We start from the raw sequence: 22,323 nt of genomic DNA, 5'->3' as shown, positions 1-22,323 counted from the left end.
TCAAAGGAATGCATAATGCGTCTTTGTTTAACCGTATAAATTGCATTTTAAAAAAAGGTTTGGGATCACAATTTTTGGCAGTTAAGTATGTGTTTTACCGGAGCGGTGCAATAAGATCATTCCAGTATATTGTTCTTACCTATGAAATGAAGGTATGTCTGAATGTCCCAACAAAATAACCAAAACAACTCGGTTTAATAAAAATCATATTTATTGCATACAGATATAACCATCGCTTTACTGCCAGCGCAGTGTAAAAAAAGATATAATAACAACAAAATGCATACAGCCAGTCTGTTATGAACAGGATAAAGTTCAAATTTTGATCAAGATTTCTTATAACTAATTTCATTAAATAAATCATAACTTCTAAACACATTTTTTTTTAATAAAATCGAGAACATAATTTACTAAACATACTTAAATAAATGAATAGACATATAAATTGTGGAACTATAGGTACCTACTTATTGCACTGAATGTTGCTTGGTAACTATTTTTAAAATTATGAATTTATTTCCCTTTTCTCGAGAAAAAAGATATTTTAAGTAAATTACAAGGAGAATAATCAAATTATTTTCGCGTAATTCTGGGATATATAAATTTTAAAGTTGTTACAATGTACGACAGAATGTAAGTTTAATAGTGACATGCGATAGGTACGTTTGCTTTGATCGCATAAAACCTAGTTAATTTTTTATAAGAAACATTTAAAAAATATAAATGCTGGATAGCGCTTCACCCATTCGAGTGTCATGAAATCTCCGATTTCTTGTACAAGGCGTGACTTATGCTAGATCATTTTGTAAGACTAAGAAAGTACCAAATTACCACATTTTCTGCGTCCAATAAGATCTAAATGGACTAACAGTGGTTCTTGAGATTGTACAATAGTGCCACCGGAATAAGTTTTGTCTCACTATAGACTAATCGACTTTTCCGCGGCTAGAACACGACGATACGACTTGTTACGATACGACTTGTTAGTCAAATAATAAATGTTCGATTATGGTGATGTCACAGTAAGGCACACGCTTAATACCCAGCGTAGCGTGACACCAGTGTGGCGTCATCCTAACACGTGCGGGCTGACTGCCGCGCAGCGTTTTACTTCTTACAATTTCATTTTAAACATCTGTTGCATACATAGTTAGTTGCGCAGTAGATGGTAAAATTGCAGTTCGCTGAAACAGCCCTACTCCGCTGCGCCTTGATAGTTACCGGTTAGTGTCAGTTTGAAATGACTGCAATTTTTTGTCCATTACTTTAAAAATACAACTGTACAATTATTAGTATTGTATAAATTACATGTCAAGATAAAGTTGAATAAAATTGTACAAATTGTGAACTAATTTCAATAATCTCTTCCTACTCACTTTATCTGTAAAAAAAGTTATAAAATTTGCTTGTAGCTCAAATATTATCTATATGATTTTTTATTTTAGTAAATGCTAATTACAGTAATTTCTTATAAATCACCAAATAAGTTTTTAAATGCTTTTCTAATAATATTTATAAACTACAAGAATAGTACATGCGTGTATTTGTAAATATGATATTGATTAAGCTTGAAGTGTAATACACAGTTATAGTAGTATTCGGAATGTAAGTTGGAATGACATCAATTACGAAGGAAATATTTGACTGATAATAAATCATATTATGATTTCTTCGAACTTAGCAAATAAATGATCTAAACAAAAATGTGAGATGTCCTTAAAACTTTGTTCCATGTACATGCACATCATTGAATACAACCCACAACCCTTTCACTAGTACACCACAACCAAGAAACTACAATATATTTTACAGATTTGGGTTAGGTATCTCTGTGGGACCGTCTTTCTTTATAACTTTTAACGTTTCTTTGTTTGGTTTGATTGTGTCTGATGAGATTTCTTCTTTAATAGGTATTTCGCGTTTTTCTTCTACTTTCTTTTTTGCTAAGTTTATGGTTTCACTAGGATTATTTTCTCCAGCTGGTTTGGGTTTTGCAGGTGTGGCCTCTTTCCTTGTTTCAGCTTTAGGTGTAGGAGTACTCTTAGGCTCAACTTTTGGTGTTGGTTTAGGTTTTTCTGGTGTTTTAGTGGTAACCGTTTCTGGCGCAATTGTCGGTTTCGGTTCTGTAGGTTTCGGTGTTGCTGTCGGTACCCGTGTTGAAGGTTTAGGTTCTGATGGTTTTTCAATTGGTTTCATTTTAATAGTTTCAACAGGTTTGACAAGTTTAGGCGCTTCTTTCTTTTCCTCTACTTTCGGTTTCGGTGCTTCTTTTTTCTGTTCCACTTTAGGTGTATCTGTTGTAGGTTTTTCCACAGGTTTAGGTTTTTCGTTTTTGGGCTTTGGTACTTCTTTTGTCACAGTTTCTGCAGTTTTAGGCGGAGGTGTAGTTTTAACAGAAGAGAAGGCCTTTTTCAAAAGCGGTGGAGCAGGCACTGCACCTATAAAGTCTTGACCATGTGGTGCCCCAGTAAAGAGCTTGTCATTAAAAACGATGACATCACTGATCGCATGCAATGTTCCATCATTATTGTAGTATGAAGCGACAATGTTTCCGTTCCAATCAATTTGTAGGATTCCTGACATTCCTGGAGTTAATGATGATACACTCTTGAAGTTGCCGATCTGTAAATTTTTATACGTTGTCAGTAAATCGATGTCTACTTGATTAGTACGAATGGGGACAACTAGAAAGGTATGCAAGGATCATAGACGTAGTGCTTCAAACAACCGATGACCTCAATAATCATGCACTGTAAACTCTAGACGAGAAGAGTTTAGTAAGACCAAGTCAGGTTCTTGGTTGCATGTTTTGGGTAGTGCCTCTGAGGTAAATTTCATTACTATGGTGCAGGAATATACAAAGGGAATATATACATACACAACAGGGAATTTTCCAGTTTGAGACCAGGTAATTATTAGTGGGAATGTCCAACAAAATAAGCCACACAAGTATAAAAATATTATACTTACGTCATAAACTAGTTGTTCAAAAACAGGTTGAGGGAACTGTGCATTGAGGAATTCGAATGGGATTTCGAGGAGCCTGTAGACCCGCGCGATGAGCTTCCTAATTACTGGAGTTTCGGCTAACGACTTGGTGATCAACGGGTTCTTCTCGTCGAATACCGTGAACAGAGACACTATCAAACCGGAACCGTCGGGCAACACTCTTAAGTTATCTGGGGTACCTGTAAAAACATAAGGTCTAGGTCAAGTTAAGAATTCTACCGCGCAATGCTATTTTATTTCCTTTTGTTTGACTGTGTTATCAATTTTTTTGTATCTACATACGTGTTGTGGCTTTGCAATCAATGTCTATTATATTCAATGCGACTATAATATAATACCTTCACCAAAAACAAACGTTGAAAAGGAGTTACATTTTCGTTGGGTGGCATTAGAAAAATATGAATCACTGGACGGAGGAAATAGGGTCGCTTATAATAGTGGCACTTCACATGGCTATTTGCATTTGCGTATTTGATATATTTGGCAAATAATCATCATTTGTAGATAGCATGTGTCACAAAGTATTTGTCTTGTTTGCCTTTTCGACAAATACAGCTAATAATAATATTTTTCCAAGTATCCAAACACCCAATAGCTAATAAAAGTAGCCATGTAAGGTGCCACCATATTAAATAAAATTCGCCATATAGAACGGACGCTGTTAATAGTAGAAGTACAAAACATTTAATCGTCGTTTAAAAATGTTATATAGTTATATAACACTTAAAATTCATTTCTTGAGAAAGGCCCACACTTGTGCAAAGAAACAAAGTCGTTACAGATCACACGTTCAGTCTAATTGCCGCATTATAGCGTATCAGTTTAACCAAGTTTTAGAAATGTATCGAATAGTATTTTACATTCTCGTGTCTGCAATATGGAAATGCTGTGTTACAGAGATATATAACGAGAACGATATGAATCTTAGAGTGGAAGCGGGCTCCAGGACGTGTTTCTACGAGGAAGGGAAAGCTGGTCAAATGTTGGAAGTTCAATACGAAGTAGTCGACGGCCAACACGGCGACTGGGACATTTCATTCGAAATTTTAGACCCTCACGAGAATAAACTTCTTGAGGATTATAAGAAAACTCGAAATCAAGTAATTTTTGATTTGGAAGTAGACGGTGAATACGTTTTCTGTTTGGATAATACATTCAGTTTGATGAACTCGAAATTAGTGTTTGTATATGTGCTATTTGAGAACAAGGAAGAAACTCACGAAGGCATCGAAGTTAGCGTTGTGGATCAACAAGGTCACGAACAACCGGAACATGAGGTTCTCGAATGGGAAGGAGTCGACAATGATGGAAAGCCGTATTTCATTGAAGTCACTAATATAACAAATTGCATGACACGTATACTGAAAAACGTTGTAAAAGCACGCCATTTACTGGACTTGTATGCAGTTAGTAAGACTCGCGATAGTTACTTAGCTATAGAAGACACTTTCATTGTGGATATGTGGTCTGGATTTCAAATAAGCTTCATGTTGATTGTGGGTATGGTTCAAGTGTATATGATAAAGAAATTATTCGATCGTCCAGGACGGGCGCTGACCTTTTAGTCGTATTCATTTAAGTTGACGAAAGTTAATACATTTTATTATCATGTTCATAATCTTATTATTTAAAACCATGAATTGCTTCATTGTCTTTATCGAATAGTATTATGCATGCCTTAACACTAGGCATACATAATACTATGCATCATCTCAATAGTATGAATTATATTATTGAGAATAATATTTAGTTATGGTTATGACTAGTTTGTCTTTTTTGAAGATGGAGTAAAATGACAGTTCAAGTCGCAAGTGTCGCCCTCTTGCAAACAGCTATAGTCTTGTCTTTTTTGAAGACGGAGTAAAATGACAGTTCATTGCGCAAATGTGTTGCCCACTTGCGAGCAGCTAGTGATTGCAGTCGATAAATATTCTATTGACTGAATATTGGTCACGCTTATGGAATAAATAGCCGAATTTGTTTCATTTGAATCATCTTTGACCCATTATTAATCCAATTACTGAGCACAAGTCAATTTTAATTGTCAATTTTTGTACGTTCATAAATATATACACTATATTTAGAATAATGTTTATGAAAAATATAAAGAGGAGATATAGTTTTAAATTTTCATTTTTATTCAATATAGATAATGAAATCCGACTATTCTTCTTAAAATGTAATATGAATAAAAAATTATCTCGATACTAGTAAGCCAACTGTCAATATAAGAATAAAGAAGGCAATAACGCAATTAATAATCATTGGAACGTTCGTAACATTCACAATTCAGCCATTTTTGGCTAATTTTTTATCTTCTTTTACAATCTATCGACAAAACTATCAACAATTACATAACTATTTAAAATTTTGTGAAAACTGGCAACCCTACAAATGCCATTTTACTCCGTCTTCAAAAAAGAGACTATAGTGATTGAAGTCGATGAATATTCTATCGACTGAATATTGGTTAAGCTAACGCGATAAATACCGAATTTGTTTCATTTGAATCGTCATCGGCCCATTATTCATGCAACTGCTGGGCACAGGTTCACTTCAATTGTCAATTTTAGTTCGTACATACATACACTACATTCAGAACTACTGTAGTTATTAAAAATACAAAGAGGAGACATATATCAAAGTTTTTCATTTTAATCTAATATAGATAAATCAATTCCACGTATTCGTATTAAAATGTATGTAAATAAAAACTAATTTCATTATTAGTAGATCAAATGTAAAAATAAGAATAAAGAAGGCAATAACTCAATTAGTAACCATTCCAACGTCGTAACATTCACAACTCAGATATTTTTGGCGAAATTTTACCTTCTTTCACAATCTGTCGACAACAACTACACGACTATTTGCAATTTTATAAAAACTGGCAACCCTGCAAATGTAATTTTACTATGTCTTCAAAAAAGACAGACTACACTAACTTTACTAATAGTAAAATAAACAAAGAAAATATTTGCTGAAAAGTTGAACCTCACAATATTTATGTCCAATAGTTATGGTGTATTTCCACAAGGTTTCGGCTGCCGGTTTAGGCAGACAATTTCGCCTTGCCGAAAAAGGCGCAGGCGACTCGCTGTTTACACAGAGTCGACTGCCGCCTTTGCCGAAATTCCAAATCATTATAATGTAAGTTTACGCTCAGAGACACAACAAATCGTTCGAAACTTGGTTTGCTTGGTTTGGCTTGGCTTGGTTGGTTGCGCGTTTGCAAGCTTCCACGACCTGGGAACTGCACCAGTCTCAAGTGAGAGGCGGTACAGGCGTGTGAGAACAGGAGACAACTCGGGCGCACAGTTACGTAGGACTATTGCTGGAATTCCATCTGATCCGCTAGCTTTATTCACGTCTAGATTCCGCAGAGTTCTAAGTACCTCTTTTTGGCGTATGCGAACTGGCGCCATACTGCAGCCGTTCTGGGGCAAGGTAGGTGTAAGGTTCCCTGTGGCCTCTAGACGCGAACTCTCTGCAAAAGAGTGAGGCGAAAAGCTTTGCCTTGTCTTCTGCAGTATGGGCCAAGCGCACTATGGGAAATTTAGGTCAGTTACGGACCAAAAATCTGTAACTTTTTTGTTTTTTGAGATACACCTTTAAATTTTTTATTATACATAGTGGGAATTACGACGCTTTTAAACACTTATACATTTTTATTTAACTACCCGTAAATGAAAGACAAAAAATTTGCAAAATCATAAATCTCTCTCTGGTAAATACTACCCAATATTTATTAAAAAAAATAGAAATACCATATTACGGTAATTTTTTATTCATAAAATAAATTAAATATAATTATACATTTTACTTAAAATTATATAAAATAAAAAAATAAAAATACGAGACAAGAAAAAACATGAAAGCATATTTGTTATTATTTCGGATATCTGTTTTAGACTCTAGCCTCTCTCTTTCACCATAACCTATTATTACTGTAATTATAATATCTTTTTCAGAATCAGTAATGAGTTGGTCCACTTTCAATAGACGTAGCGTCTCCTCGTCAAACTCCTGTCGATTTTTAACATACGGTTTTCGGTTACTGATTATAAATGTTTCAGAAGTACAAAGTAACGTGTGAAATAAATGTTCATTTGTTACAGATCTAAAGCACATTCTTGCGTGGTGTAATCTAAATTTTTTGTAGTCTTTATTACGAGATTCTTGATCGTCTTCTGAAAGTTGTCCGATAGGTAACACTGCAAAATGATTAATTATATATACACCTTCTCCGTGAATTAATATTTTGTGTACCGAAGATGGCATATAATACCAATCATATTTACTGACATATATTCTTGCAGTTCCCAAAAAACATATTCCCCAAATTTTTGGGAATCTATCATTATGCCAGACGATAAAGCTTGAAGGATTATATAAAGTCGCTTTATCAAAATTTCATCGACTGCTGTAATTTTAGCTGAGCAGGCTGCATTATAAAAAATCCTTCTCGCAGTGTTACCGTCATTGGTTTTACCACCTCCTTACCGTGGTTTATCAATTATTAATCCAAGCTCTTGTCGAAAGTGTCTTTGTACCACAGTTTTCTTCTCTTGTTTCATTTGTTTATTTTCATATCACTCGTAGCTGACCATTTTTGAAACGAAAGGTTGTAAGAAATATGCAAAATCATCTCCATACAACGAATCCAGGCGTGCAGTGTTGATAATCCATAACTAAAAGAATTTTCATTTTCGGGCCTTGCAGTTACATTTTGTAAATTATTCATTAGACGTGGAGTAGCCCCACAAATATTACATGTTGAACTTGAAGGAGTGTCGGTTAATACCGAGTTACTTTATCATGGTTAAAAAAAGTTCATGTTTAACTTGAACGCCATTGCTTACCTTAACAATCAACGATGGACTCAAAGAATTAATTTCATTTTGAATATCGTTAATAACAGCTTTATTTTTCTCAGGAGTTTCTTTCGAAAATTCAATTAAAATAGGGCGACAGAATCTCACTCAAACAACAGTACCAGTCGTTTCATCAATTAATCTGATGGGCACAACAGATGCGACGAATAAGTATGAGTCTGATACAAGTTCAGACTCTCCTGGAAGTCTTTGTTTGTACTCACTTTGACTAGACGAGCCATCACATCCCCATTTGGACATAGTTATGCAAACTAGAACCAACCCACAAAATGTCACTTTCGAGATAATTAGATTTTTGTAAAAACATTGTGAAGAAATAAATAGGTAAGTTATTTGCGACAAACAACGTGAATTATGTATAGAATGATATAGGAAAACTATTATATTATATAGCAATAAATAGAAAACATTATGTATCTTTTTATTTAATTAACGCGAACCATGTTCTAGTTTTCGTAATGAAAACGCTAAAGATCTAAAGTACTTCAGTATATATGACATGGATCCATGTAGCATATTTAAAAAAAACGTTATATGAGGTTAAGCAGCATGATTCTTTTTAGCTATTAAAAAGTTACTTATTTGGGGTTGGTACCCTGAAGGACTTTTATTTTCTCCGTTTTGGCTTGGTACATTGCCAGGATCTTTTATGAGCGGGTAAAGGACACGTCTGGTGTTCTACCTAAATACATAACTCAATTTCATTCGAGGTGTGGGTTGGTTCTTGTTTGCATAACTATGTCCATTTACTGTATAAAACCAATTGTTTCAAACAGTTTTTGTACATGGAGTCCTATGTGATCTAATAAATCCTGTAAGGATAACATTTTCGTACATGTGTTTGTAATTTCAATAGCTGATGCAGGTAGGTAAGAGTTCTGTTTACTTTTTTGTACTTTGTAATAAGGTAGTAGTAAGAAACAGTTCCGTTCATCCATAATATTCTTCAAATATAAATAATGAGCCCTGGTCAGATCCAATTCAATAAATACACTTAATGCGTCTTGATCGCTTAGCGTTTGGATGGTATTAGAGTCGTCCGTCAATTTTAGCACTGATATTTCTTTCTCTGCATCTGCAGACCTCAATGCCTCCACGATTTTTGCTTCATTACTTTCTCCCTTTGATCGCAGCCCTTGAGTATATGCACCATAGACGTGTTCGAATCCATATTCATTAAGTAGTTATTTTTGCGCTTCTTTCTACATTCTGAACAATTTTCATAAGACATATGTATGGTCTTCCTCGTTTTCCAGTTGAAGTAGATGGAATGGAACCGATTGTCGTTGACAAAGTAACAGAAAACTCTTGATCCAACCAATCACTATTAACCCTCAAAAAAGCTTCTTTCTTTCGTGATGCTTGGCTCCGTCGATTGTTAAACTGTTAGCAATTTTTTCTAAATCACTAATTATCTAAAGTAAATTGTCCTCCGAAAGTTCATAACAATCTCGTAAGAATGTTTCTAGAACCGATTCATTTCTTCCACCTTCAATGTAGAAAAGTATTAGTTCCAGTCTCAAACATTTGAAATTACTCATTTTCAAAAAGAGTTGGAAAAGTATATTCAGTAACAAACGACTGCTTGTTTTAATAAATTTATGAAATTAATGTGTCAGAGCATTATATAGTAATGGTGTAGTGTGAATAATATTGATAAATATGATAAATGCAATCGCAGAAAAATACCCTTATCGATGCAACGCGATTGATAAGGGTATTTTCCTGCGGTAGGACATTTGCTACGATTTCTTTCATATCTTTAGAAACTGCAAAAAACCGCAGGTGATTTTTATAAAATTTCGATAATGAATACCTACGCTATGAAATAATATAAAATTCGAAACTTCGGCAAGCTTCTAACAGTCAAAACTTTTGATGAATTTGATAAAGATAGGTCTCCATTTTTAATTATAATTTATTTTCTTCACATTACACAACAAATTTGAAAAATATCAATTATTTTACGTAAGATGTGAGTTATAGAAATATACAATAACACTCAGCTTATCTAACAAAATCAATACGAAATACGACGTCGAAAGTTCCAAAATTATATGGCACAACGAGATGGGTACGGGAAAGGACATTTTGGAAGTATTTTTATTGAATCAACATACCTATCTAACCTAAAAAACCGTCAGTATAATAAAGTATGACATCTAAACTATGAAATAAAATTAAATGTGTATTTCAAATTGTTCTACTATTTCCCATAGTGCAGCGTGCCGTCCGGCCTCAGCGGTGGTGGCATAGATGGGCGACAAATGTTAGATTCGCCCGCTTTGGCCAGGAACCAAAAGGATTTGCTACCTGTTGGGTAAGAGGCAAACTTAGCCCCTATGCGGCGCACTTGATCAAACTTGGCCCTACGTAACACGCTTTTGCACTTCTTGGCGGCCTTATTAAAACCTTTCTTCAGATTCCGAGTACTCGGAGCTTTGCGTAGCCGAGCATCCGCCCAAGCTTGTTACGCGGACTGTTTTTGTGCTGCAGCATAACTACAGTCAGCGTTAAACCATGGACGAGCTTGGGGTCCATTGGGTATATCAGAGTATGGTACTCCATACCCAAACGCAAGATTAAAAACGGATAAGTTATTTTTGCACATAGACGACAGCATATCAAGCTATACATTGACGTACTAGTTCCGTTACTCTGTGGGCGACATTCGAACAAAAGTGTTCCAGCTTGATGTGCTGTTGTACCTTGTCATGTTTAGAATTCAATTCATCGTAAATACCATTATTAGTTTCGTTCTACTACTATGCTATTACTTTTTTATATTATTTTCTATGTTTATTATCGCTAATTCGACTGAAAGCCCTGGAATGTAAGGTTCAGAAATAAATAAAGAAAAACTAAAAAAGCATCGACATTAAAATCAATATTACCACTTTCGTAGAAAAAGAAATCGTACCTGGAAGACCAGAGACAAACACTTCAGATTTTCCCTTCTTAGGTCCATCTATGTAGTACTTCATGAGTCTATACCGGCCTGTCTCCGCCACTACTGCGAATTTATTGTCAGGGGATAACACCACTCCATTGGCAAACCACAAGTCGTCTAAGAGTACTTTACTCTGATTTTTTGCTGCTATGTAGTGGAATAATCTGAAAGTAAAATAGTAATTATTTTTATCAACTCTTTTTTTTACTAAAGGTGGTAGCGCCAGTGACAAACAAACACAAGATTGATGACGAAGATGTTCGAGATGTTTTTTAAATTCATTTCTAATAAGATTTAAGACAAATTTTCTATCATAATAATACATTTCATAACGGTGTTTTTTTTTTAATTACTGAGTGTTCATTATTGGGAAATGTTGATTACAGGATAATTAATTACTGGATTTTTGGTGTTCGTTACCGGAGACTGAACAAAATACTAGATTAGGTTTACTTAGTAATAATTACAATAGCTTTTTTATGAAGCATATTACAGCATAATCTTTCTGAAGGATTTTATCTGTCGAGTAAAATAATCACTATATATGTTTAAAAACAAAAAGTTATTTCAAATTTCTATGTCTCCAATGAATTTACATAATGTCAAATCCGACATTTACCAAGCTACTAAACAAAGATAAATCTTCTATAGTATGAATCATAATTAGACGTCCAAAATGTAAACAAAGAAATGTCATTATCAATGCGCGCTAAACTTTCTTTTGTTAACGGAATTGGAAATGGAGGAAGTTAACATTTTCTACAATTTCAATTAAAATATTAACAATAAACAAAAACTTTAACAACAACACAATATTGCGGTCTAAGGTTTTCGCGATAGAACACAATAATTCAACAACCGCACTTCGAAGACAAGAAAACGTTCGAGTTCGAGAAACGAAGCGCGAATGACATCTAATACACTATAAAATACGGCATAAAAAATGGTTTTTGATCCTGATTATGTTACCAGGATCATAAATATATTTTATTATAATTATTGTATTAAAAGAAATTAAGTAAAAATGTGAATTGTTTCAAGTTTTATCAGATTACAGATTGAAAAGAGTTCTAAATGTTTATCGTCAAAAATTAAACTACCATTTAAAATGTATTTTTTTGTACGGTCTACCACTTTGTTTATATTTGAGACATAGTTGTGATTCGTACTATACTTAAGAGAAACGTTGTCTTTAGTGTAGGGGTCAATGATTTTGTAGCGACTCTTGATTATGTCAGACTGGATTAAAATATGAATAGAAAAAACCGAAACAAACTCCTTAGTAGACATGCTATAATGTATATTCCAAAATATACGCACCGCCCAGAAGGATCACTCATTAAACTGTAAGCTCCATCATGTAACCCATAGTCGCTAGTAGAATCTGTCCAATAAATATCACCATTCTTGGCTAAAGCAAGGTGATTAAATAATCTTGGTTTCCGACCTTCAATCTGTACCCTTGGCGAGACTAGCAACTGTTTCTTGTAGTTGTTTAGGTCTACCTTCCATATACCGTAGTACGCATCAGCGACATACAGGAAGTTATTCTTTTCATCGATTTGAAAACCGAGCACACGACCGCATTTGTGCCCTTGTGTTAAGTCAGCTAAAAGTTTAAAGTTTTCGTTAATGTATCTAAATAATAAGTATCTACAGTTTTTATGGCGAAACAAAACATACGAGGAAAAATAATGAACTCTTCAAAGAATTCCCCAACCCGCATCGGGCCTGCATAATGAATTACGGTCTAAGCTCTCTCATTATAAGAAAGTAATTGTAATTGATTATTATTTAATTATGTATAAAGTTTCTTATTATACCCTTCTATTTGTAAACTGGATGTTGTTGACCATTGGCCCAAACGAAAATGGGATCAAAAGGGCCTTTCAGAATAAATAAACAAATAACAGACAACATCATATATGTTGCTCTGATCCCAAAGTAAGTAACTAAAGCATTTGTGTTATGGAAATCAGATACAACGACGACGGTACCACAAACACCCAGACCCGAGGCAATATAGGAAAGTTAGTTTTCTATATTGACCCGGCCGGGGATCGAACCCGGGACCTTAAAGACGGCGACACCAAGAAAACCGGTGTGCAAGTCACTCGACCACGGAGGTCGTTGACAAAATTGGAATACAATTATTACTTCTCAATATTAGAGATACATGTAAAAATAAAATCATTCAAGACACTCACAGCATGGCTGTCCAATCTTAGTAACAAAAGTGACATGTCCGCCAGGCGTTATTTTAACTACTTCGCCAGTTTGTAAGCTAGTGTACACTTCTCCTTTATAAAGTTGAAATGCTTCAGGCCCTAACAACTTCTCTTTATACAACTGCTCAGCATTGTTCAAAGCTCCATTCGGCTCTAGAGGTCCCACTCTTGGTTGAGTTGGCTCAAGCCTGAAAGAGTAAAGTGTCCAAAATGTTCAAATTTGTACATTAATACAATTTACTATTAACCATTCCCACAGATTTAGGCAATTCAAATGGGATCTTCATAGAATAAATCATAAGTTACGTTCAAAAGTCAATTACTGAATCAAGTGAGATATTTGCATTGAATTATACTATTTTACATAATTAAATTTTGTACAATAGTGTATTTGAATTTGATTTTGGGACAAGCATCACCTGTTTCAACACCAGACACCGTATATAATATAACACAATGTAAGTAAAAACAGGCATGTCCATAGTAAGCAGTCACTTACAGAAAAATAAAACTTACTTAATACTTGTGAATTTGGTGTAAGGTGGCAAGTTCGGGATGAGGACTACAATAGCTGCAAGCGCTCCAAAGTAGACGCTTAATTTTATCAGTCTCTTTATAAGACCAATTATCAGTCCCATTGTGAAGCCTGAAATGATGAGATTTATCAGAGTCTTAAACAATGTAGGTTAACATAAATTTCATAAATAGCGATTGCAATTAGATAAATTACTGTTAGATCAATTTGTGACGCTGGGCTGGAAAGACAATGAAAACTATCCTAACACAAGTGACATATATGTACTTGGTGTTAAGTAACTGGAATGAATAAAAATGGCAATAAATTTAACTTCTAGCTTGCTAGTTAACGTAATAATATTACGAGAAATTAAATTGACCATTTAAACCTCATTTACTTAAGATATATAGAAACTATCAAGATGCGGTTTCTTTAATTATGAGTAACGGTCGGAATAGGATGTTCCAAATGAATAGATAAATTTCTACGTATAAATATAGAAGTAGTGACATGAAGTGGTTAAAACCACCAAATATTAGGGGTTAAAGTATGAAATTGCCGTTTTATTGCAATAGGTTCTTTGAATTTTCATAGAATCTTCATGGTTTGAGGTTTTCGAATGAAACTTTTTTCAAATGGTTTCTGTGATTTTTTTTTTTTTTAATTTGAAACATTTGAATATCGACTTTCAATTGTTTTTGTTATTCAATTTAGACAAGAAAGATGGATACTGCGAAAATTCGAGTGATTTTTGAATACGAGTTCCGATGCGGAACTAACGCGGCAGAAACAGCCCGCAATATCAATGCTGAGTTTGGAGAGGGGTCTACTAATGAACGCACCGTGCGATTTTGGTTTAAACGCTTTCGTGATGGAAATTTCGACTTAAAGAACGAGACACGAGGAAGACCGCCCACACAGGTGAATAACGATGAATTAAGAGAGATAGTGGAAGCCGATCCTAGTCAAACTACCCAGGAATTAGCGGCATGGTTTAACGTTACCTTACCCACAATATTGACTCACTTGCGTCAAATCAATAAAATAAAAAAATACGAAAAATGGGTGCCTCATGATTTGACTGATCTGCAGAAAGAAACGCGTGTTGAAACTTGTGTTGCCTTGTTGAACCGGTACATAAATTAAGGAATATTGGATCGAATTGTAACATGTGATGAAAAGTGGATTCTTTATGATAACCGGAAAAGAAAAATGCAATGGCTGACCCCAGGTCAAATGCCACAACAGTGTCCTAAAGCAAAACTTACCAATAAAAAGGTAATGGTAACTGTTTGGTGATCTCAGCATGGTGTTATTCACTATAGTTTTCTCCGAGCTGGTCAAGCAATAACGGCAGATGTCTATTGTGCCGAACTCCGAACCATGTTGACAAAACTAGCAGTAAAACAGCTCCGACTCATGAATCGATCTTCACCATTATTGCTCCACGACAACGCGAGACCTCACACAGCACGAGAAACCATTTTGACCCTTCAGGAACTGCAGTTAGAAACCATTCGTCATCCTCCGTATTCACCAGACCTTGCTTCTACGGACTACCATTTTTTTCGTGATTTGGACAATTATCTACGTGACGAGATGTTTTCTTCCCAGGAGGCAGTACAAAATGCTTTCACACAGTTTGTGCAGTCTAGATCGTCGGAGTTCTATCGCAAAGGCATTAATAACCTTCCCATTAGATGGCAGCAATGTATAGATAACAATGGCAACTATTTTGATTAAATAAATTTGTTAAAAATTTAAAAAATAAACAATTTAGATTTTCAGTACAAATCGGCAATTTCATACTTTAACCCCTATTATTAATTAAGTACTTTTCGAATTCCAGATTTGAATCCGGATCCAGAAAGTTTTACCTATGAGTAGAAGGCCTTAGGTGAACGGTTACTTATTTACTCAATTTTTTTACATGGCTCCATTGGAAAATTACTTTAAAATTCAACTTCAACTTTCGACGTGAATAGTTTTATCCTATGATGCAATAAAAATATTTAAGTAAAACAATAAAGTAATTAATAATTGGTGCTTTTAAGCACTCTGTCACCCCTTGTATCTATAATACAGATACTATTATAGATACTATTGTTGTACACGTATTATGTAGATTATTATATTATTTAGTCACATTACACATTTAAATAAGTATTTTAATAAAGTGTCAGTAACAACATGTTAACATGTTGTGTGAAGTGTACTATATTCACTTTGATAAGAAAATTATAAGGTTAATAAGCTAGTGTACACTTGTACTACTTATTTACATAAGTAAATATAACTATGAAAGTAGAATACTATTTACGAAAGTCTAAGTTTTTAAATGTGGAAACTCAGTAATGGCAGTTAAGTACGACTATAATAGTAATAATCAGACCATAAATTTTATGAAGTGTTCATAATTTCAATTATTTTCTCGGTTAACAGTTCGCTACTACACTTACATGTTACCTTATCTGTTCTGATATAACTTTAATATCTGGTTAAGGACACGCAGCGTCAACCTGTATTTTTTTATTTTTTTAAACTTTATTACATACAAAACAGTACAAATGACGGACTTAACACCATTAGGCATTCTCTACCAGTCAATCCCAATAATTAAAAAGCGATGCATAAAATGACAATTAAATAATCAAAGTTTATAAATTGAATTATTAGATGACCGAGAAAAGTCCTAATGTCGTTGCGCGTGCAAAGCCGCGGAAGAGCAGTTTGTAAATACCGCGTAACAGTAAAAGGTACAAAATTGAAATATCGCGCCAACAAATCGTTAACGCTAATTCGCCTAAACTAGATCTCACAGAATTTCAATTAGCCTCTAAGAAACCTCATTTTTGCCATCGAAACAATACCGCGAAACTGTAGCATTGTTGAAATTGGCCGCAAGTCCGCGTATTTACCAAATTCATGAAGAAGTTATAACACGATCCCTGCACGAAATCTACGACTAGGAGAACTAAGAGATCAAATTCATCACGACGAAGTAATGTTAAAATTTATTATTTGAAAGTTAATGATAAAAAAGAAAATAAATGATGACAGTCGGGTATCGGTATGGATATATCACGAGAAGGATCTATCGATATGATATCGGAGTCAGCTCAAAGGAACTCCGTTTTGTGAAGAATAGACACGCCTGCGTTTTGGTAGCGTTAAATTTGACAAGATTGGCATCGCCCCAATCTGAGACTGCCTGGAGTTACAAATCCAAACGGCTAATTATGGACTCTCAAGACTGGATTTCCTCTCCACTGACTGCTTGACCAATTCAAGGGTGCATTGGTCAAGTACCTATCTACAACTGTGCTGTCATCAGCATATGCAAAGGTACCTGGAATTAACATATCATTGATATACAGCAGAATGAGAGTTGCAGACAGTACGGAACCCTGAGGAACTCTCTATCTCGCGCCATATGTTCGGAATAGTAGCCTTCTAATACCACTCGAATCGAACGTTCACTCAAGAAATCCGAGATCCAATTCCAAAGGTCAGTGGGAAACCCATAAGAGGGAAGCTTACTTAAAAGGCTTGCGTGTCAGATCTTGTCAAAGGCTTTACAAATGTCTAAAGACACTGCAAGTGCTTCGCCTTGCTTTCTATAGCCTCGCTCCATATGTGACAGGCATACACAAGAAAATCCGCAGTAGATCGCCCTCGTCGGAATCCGTACTGGCGATCACTAAGGAGATCTCAAGGTCTTCAAGGTACGACAGGAGACGGTTGTTGAGTACACGTTCCATAATCTTGTAGAGTATGGAAATGACTGAGATAGGTCTATAGTTGACAGGGTCAGCTCTACTTTCCCTTTTTCGGTACAGGTTGCACGTTTGCAAGCTTCCACTACCTGGGAACTACACCAGTCTCAAGTGAGAGGGGGTACAGGCGCGTGATAACAGGAGACAACTCAGGCGCACAGTTACGTAGGACTATTGCTGGAATTCCATCTGACCCGCTAGCTTTATTCACGTCTATATTTCGCAGAGTTCTAAGTACCTCTTTTTGGCGTATGCGAACTGGCGCCATAGTGCAGCCAGTCTGAGGCAAGGTAGGTAGTAGGTAGTAGGTTCCCTGCGCCAAACAAACGCGATCTCTCTGCAAAGAGTGAGGCAAAAAGATTTGCATTCTCTTCCGCAGTATGAGCCAGCGAGCTATCCGGCCTCAGCAGAGGTGGCAAAGATGGGCGACAAAAGTTAGATTCGATCGCTTTGGCCAGGGTCCAAAAGAATTTGCTGCCTGTTGGATAAGAGGCAAGCTTGGCCCCTATGCGGCGCACATGGTCGAACTTAGCCATACGTAACACACTTTTGCACTTCCTGGCGTCCTTATTAAAAGCTTTCAAAAAGCAAATTCTGAGTACTCGCAGCGTTGCGTAGTCGAGCATCTGCCTAAGCTTGGTACGCGGACTGTTTATGTACAATCAGCGTTAAACCATGGACGAGCTTAGGGTCCATTAGGTACATCAGAGTATGGTATGTAACACTCCATACCCAAACGCAAAACCTCGACTACAGCATCAGCAAAGCAAATAAAGCACGCCTGCAGGGGTATGACGCAAAGTCATGTACGTCAGCTTAATAAAATAGGGTGGCGTATATTTGTGCAAGATATTTAACAAGATTAAGCAGCTGTGATTTTCAGAGAACTTATGTGACTGTTTTTTTTTTGTTACTCTTAATTACACATATTTTCAAACTACAAAATTTAATAACATTTTAATCACGAGAAAGTTGTCACCTTCTTTTTGACTTACTTATAAAAAGATTTTTATATAATTTGACTACGAACAGTAACAATTTATTGTTTATCGGATAATACTTTTTTGGTCTAATATGTTTATTTTAGAACCTTTTTTGTTATTTTATTATTATGACCCTGTACTGTCTGAGAGAAGGGCAAATGCCTCTTTACTCTCTGTCACTTTTGGTCTTTAGTCAAAAAATTAAACCTTTAATAAAATGTTTCATTTTAATCCCGCGCACCTACTAACAGTATACTACCTTTTCTGTAATTTGTTACTACAAAACCGCGTTAGTGACTTTAACCGGAATCTAAACAAGTTGTAGGTAAACTTACGTTATTTTTCTACAAAGTGAATTGCAAAGAAGTGGCTACAGAGTTCAGTTGGTAAAATATAGTTCAATGGCTAAGATATTAAGTTTTTTATTCTTCCTGTAAACTCGTGAAAACGCTGTTACGCGGTATTTACAAAGTGCTCTTCAACGTTTTGCACGCGCAACGACGCTATGTCAAATAATATATTGGTATGAATTTAGTTAGCAAGTAGTAAATTCCACAAAACTCGAATATGTTTGTACTTAAGAAAATAGAACTATGCATTATGTATATATTATGATAATTAAGTTAATTGGTGCTGTTGTATTATGCATGACATCATACATGTTAAACACCAAGCAAATTTTGTGCCAACCCACGAAATAACAGTATTAATTTATAAATTATCTTCATTGTGTTGTAAATTTATAGGAAAGTTGCATATCTAGAGATTTATAAATAAGTAAAGGTTACTTACAATAAGTATGTTATTTTTTAATCTTATCAGAAGTATGTTGCATAAAAATTGTTTATGCAAAATTTGATATATCAAGAACTTTATTAAGTTTATAGGTCAAGCATGGTTGAATAATTATTGCAATTGATACTAAGATATACACCAAAGTATCACTAAGTGTGATTAACATTGAAAATGATAAGAGATCCTACTTCATATTAAACAATAAATTAGGAAAAAGGGAATTAAAACAGCTGAAGTTGATTTGTCTTTTAAGTTTCAACTACAACTCAAACATGTCAGTTGCTCACAAACACACACACACACACACACACACATACGCACACACGCACACGCACACACACACCCACACGCACACACACACACACGGGCATGCATATTATCCACAACCGTTACGGCATATTATTACACAGTCCCAAGTTTAGGTTATGAGACAACAGAGAACCATCATAATCCTATTAATACATGTCCCGAACTTAGAATAGGTTATGACGGTTTAAATCGAAATTCATAAATTGTATGTACAATCCCAATAATTTTTAATTGCTGTAGATCAATTAGCTTGTACATGTATTTTATTTTCTTAAATAAATTATTATTATTATAATTAACTGCAATTAACTGATCAATTGTGATCACCATTAATTACAGTTCAAAGAAGAGGCCAACAGCATTGAAATAACTGAAGGATTTTCGTAGCTTTGACAGTTTTTATGTCCTCTGGTTTAGGCTTGTGCCTCGTCAGAATGGGTGCATCATACGCCCATTAAGGGCCCGTACTGGGCAAGGACATGCAGAGGAGAATATATTTGCCTTGTGGCAGAATCTGCAATTTTCTCTATGCCCAAGATTTGACTTATTATTCAAGCCTCAATGCCCTGTTGCCACTGAATAAACTTAGTGTTAGAAGGTATATTTTAGGACTTGCATTAATAGTATAAACATATTGAATATTTATATATATTTATTAGCAATAGAGCTCCTTATGAAAGAGTTCGTCCAAGGAAATACTGCCACTTTACCTATTTCTGCCGCCAAGCAGTAATGTACACCACTGCGTTATGGTTTAGAAGGGTAATGGTAATTTTAAAAAACAAATTTTTTATGATAATTTTGCTACAGGAAATTAATATTACACTTCTTGCTCTAGTGAATAAGTGAAAATGGATTATATCTCACTCAATGGATCATTTTGATTTATACAAAACATATTACCTGTCATCGGCTTATTGCAAGGAGTCATTAATTGCCATATAAATTACATTGCAATAAGCCGACACCATACTATAAAATATTATATTATATAGTGTAAAATAAGCAGTATGGTATTAATACATCGCGTATAAAAGAATTATTTAATTAAGCCACTCATGGTTTAATACCTGAAATTGGGTAAGATAAAGGTATTTATTTGTATTACAGAATTTTAAAATTAATAACGACCTCTGCAAAAACCGTCGCCGGCCTTATACACACGTATGTGAATTTATATGTATAAGCTCTAAATTCATGGCTCAGAAAACACTATATCTGATGGGGCATTAATTCGAAGTCGTTTCAATTCAAGTCTTCGAGAAATTTCCCAGTGGTATTACAGGAAAGAGAATGTAAAAACAAAATACCTGCAATACGTGGAGTCTTCGACCAATACGGTGAAAAGTGAAAACTATTAATGAATCGCACTTTATTTCGAATAATTATTCAAATAATTTCGACGTGACGCACATGAATTTCAACACTAACGTTTGGAGAATATTTGTGTAGTTGCTGCACTAATTGTTATTGAGTGTTTAAATATGAAAAAAATCATTAATTTAATTACCTTTACCAAACCACCTGTGAAAAGAGAACGAAAAATTATCTCACGAAAACAGGTTTTTTTTTTCTATCTTCTTTAAAGAAAACTAGAACTGCGCAACAGCGTTCAAATCGATATCGACAATAATAAAATTTGTTCATTTTTTTGAAGTACTTGGAAAATAACTTACGTTAAATTGAAGTTTTTTGGAAAAAAACCTTTTTCATTTCTCATGCTCTTAAAGTTCGTATGTATGCTGGGTCTAGGCTGCATTAAATAGGATTTTGTGCTCTAGTGCATAAAATAAAAAAGCGTCACATTAAATATGTCTAATTGTTGTAATTTTAAAGTCAATTTTAATTAAATAATCGTTTATTTGTAATATTGCTGTTTGATTTTCTCGCAATTGAACTGAAAAGCAGTGTGTATAACTCGTTCATAAAACCCATTTTACCCTCGACTTAAGTATATACTCGTCTCGGTTAAAATGACTCATTTTATACTCTTCTTGTACAATCTACTATATTGTGTATGTCTTTAACTACATTTTCCTATCTTAACGTCAATCTACATGGATTCCGTAAATTTAAAACCAGTTAATACGGTTGAGTTTCATTGAATGTTCTTCCTTAAATAAATACTAAGAAAATCGGCTTTATTTCATATGTAAAATACATACATTTCAAACATTTAACAAAGAAAAAGTAATTGAAAATAAATTCAAGTTAAAATAAAAAAAGCATGTCAAAAGGGTCTATGATTCAGCGTCTGAGGACTATGTTAATTACATAGGCCTCGTTATTCTGCTATGACCTGCCATAAATCATGTATGAACCAGGTACAGCCAAGAGCACGTCAAGCTTGACACTTTGTATGTATGTACGTACTTTGGACCGTTCTTATCGTAAGCGGCATAGAGTTGGATTTAAATCTTAGGTGTCAAGCATCACGTGCGTCGACCCTGTACCTACCCGTGAGGTGGTGTAAGGTACGGTTTGACCATTTTTCTTTAAACAATACACATGCACGACTATATAAACTCATACCTGACTTTAACAAGTCTAGACTACGGTGCGGTATGTCGCAAATATGTAGCCGGACCACAATAAACCAACAATATATCGACTTTATATTGCCAAAGTGCCGATATCGATCATAGTCAGACAAACAACACTAAAGTCATTGACCTGTCATCAATGTCAAGAATAGCTGCGTTCAATTTACAGATTGAACGAATGAAAAGGCTTATTGGTGTTTTCGATATGTCGAAGTCATGCAACTCTAGCTCAGAGAAAGCGCGGGAATTTTTAATTAGTATCCTTAAGAATGAGATCATGGATTCGCTCTGGACCTTTTGGAGGGAAAAGTTTCGTTT

The 22,323-nt window shown here is 34.8% G+C and overlaps 2 protein-coding genes across 3 annotated transcripts; one reads left to right on the top strand and one right to left on the bottom strand.

The window, feature by feature from the left end:
• Nucleotides 1-1,416: 1,416 nt before the first annotated feature.
• On the bottom strand, nt 1,417-22,044 carry LOC113226300 (adipocyte plasma membrane-associated protein-like). Of its 2 annotated transcripts, none has more exons than XM_026458878.1 (7): nt 21,995-22,044; nt 13,599-13,728; nt 13,062-13,270; nt 12,175-12,463; nt 10,825-11,018; nt 2,971-3,188; nt 1,417-2,622 (listed from the first exon to the last, which is right to left on the bottom strand). In XM_026458878.1, exons 2-7 carry the CDS (start codon nt 13,718-13,720, stop codon nt 1,807-1,809), a joined length of 1,848 nt encoding a protein of 615 aa, XP_026314663.1. In that variant the 5' UTR covers nt 13,721-13,728; nt 21,995-22,044; the 3' UTR covers nt 1,417-1,806. The 2 variants fall into 2 exon arrangements, with proteins under 2 accessions (XP_026314663.1, XP_026314661.1); XM_026458876.1 differs by lacking the exon at nt 21,995-22,044 and adding an exon at nt 20,773-20,909 and having other exon boundaries at nt 1,418-2,622.
• Nucleotides 3,689-4,616, top strand: LOC113226301 (transmembrane emp24 domain-containing protein 5-like). The gene has a single exon (XM_026458879.1). The coding sequence runs from the start codon at nt 3,711-3,713 to the stop codon at nt 4,572-4,574; it is 864 nt and encodes a 287-aa protein (XP_026314664.1). The 5' UTR covers nt 3,689-3,710; the 3' UTR covers nt 4,575-4,616.
• Nucleotides 22,045-22,323: the final 279 nt, after the last annotated feature.

Source organism: Hyposmocoma kahamanoa, unplaced genomic scaffold, assembly GCF_003589595.1.
Source record: "Hyposmocoma kahamanoa isolate Upper Pololo Valley unplaced genomic scaffold, ASM358959v1 187, whole genome shotgun sequence".
NCBI lineage: Eukaryota > Metazoa > Arthropoda > Insecta > Lepidoptera > Cosmopterigidae > Hyposmocoma > Hyposmocoma kahamanoa.
Note: the sequence above shows the minus strand (reverse complement) of the source record. Positions and strands in the feature narration are given on the sequence as shown.

Coding starts and splice junctions, on each gene's coding strand:
- LOC113226301 (XM_026458879.1), top strand. CDS start 3,711: ATGTTATATAGTTATATAACACTTAAAATTCATTTCTTGAGAAAGGCC.
- LOC113226300 (XM_026458878.1), bottom strand. CDS start 13,720: ATGGGACTGATAATTGGTCTTATAAAGAGACTGATAAAATTAAGCGTC. Junction 13,271..13,598: donor ACCAAATTCACAAGTATTAA/GTAAGTTTTATT, acceptor TTACTCTTTCAG/GCTTGAGCCAACTCAACCAA. Junction 12,464..13,061: donor TAAGATTGGACAGCCATGCT/GTGAGTGTCTTG, acceptor TTAAACTTTTAG/CTGACTTAACACAAGGGCAC.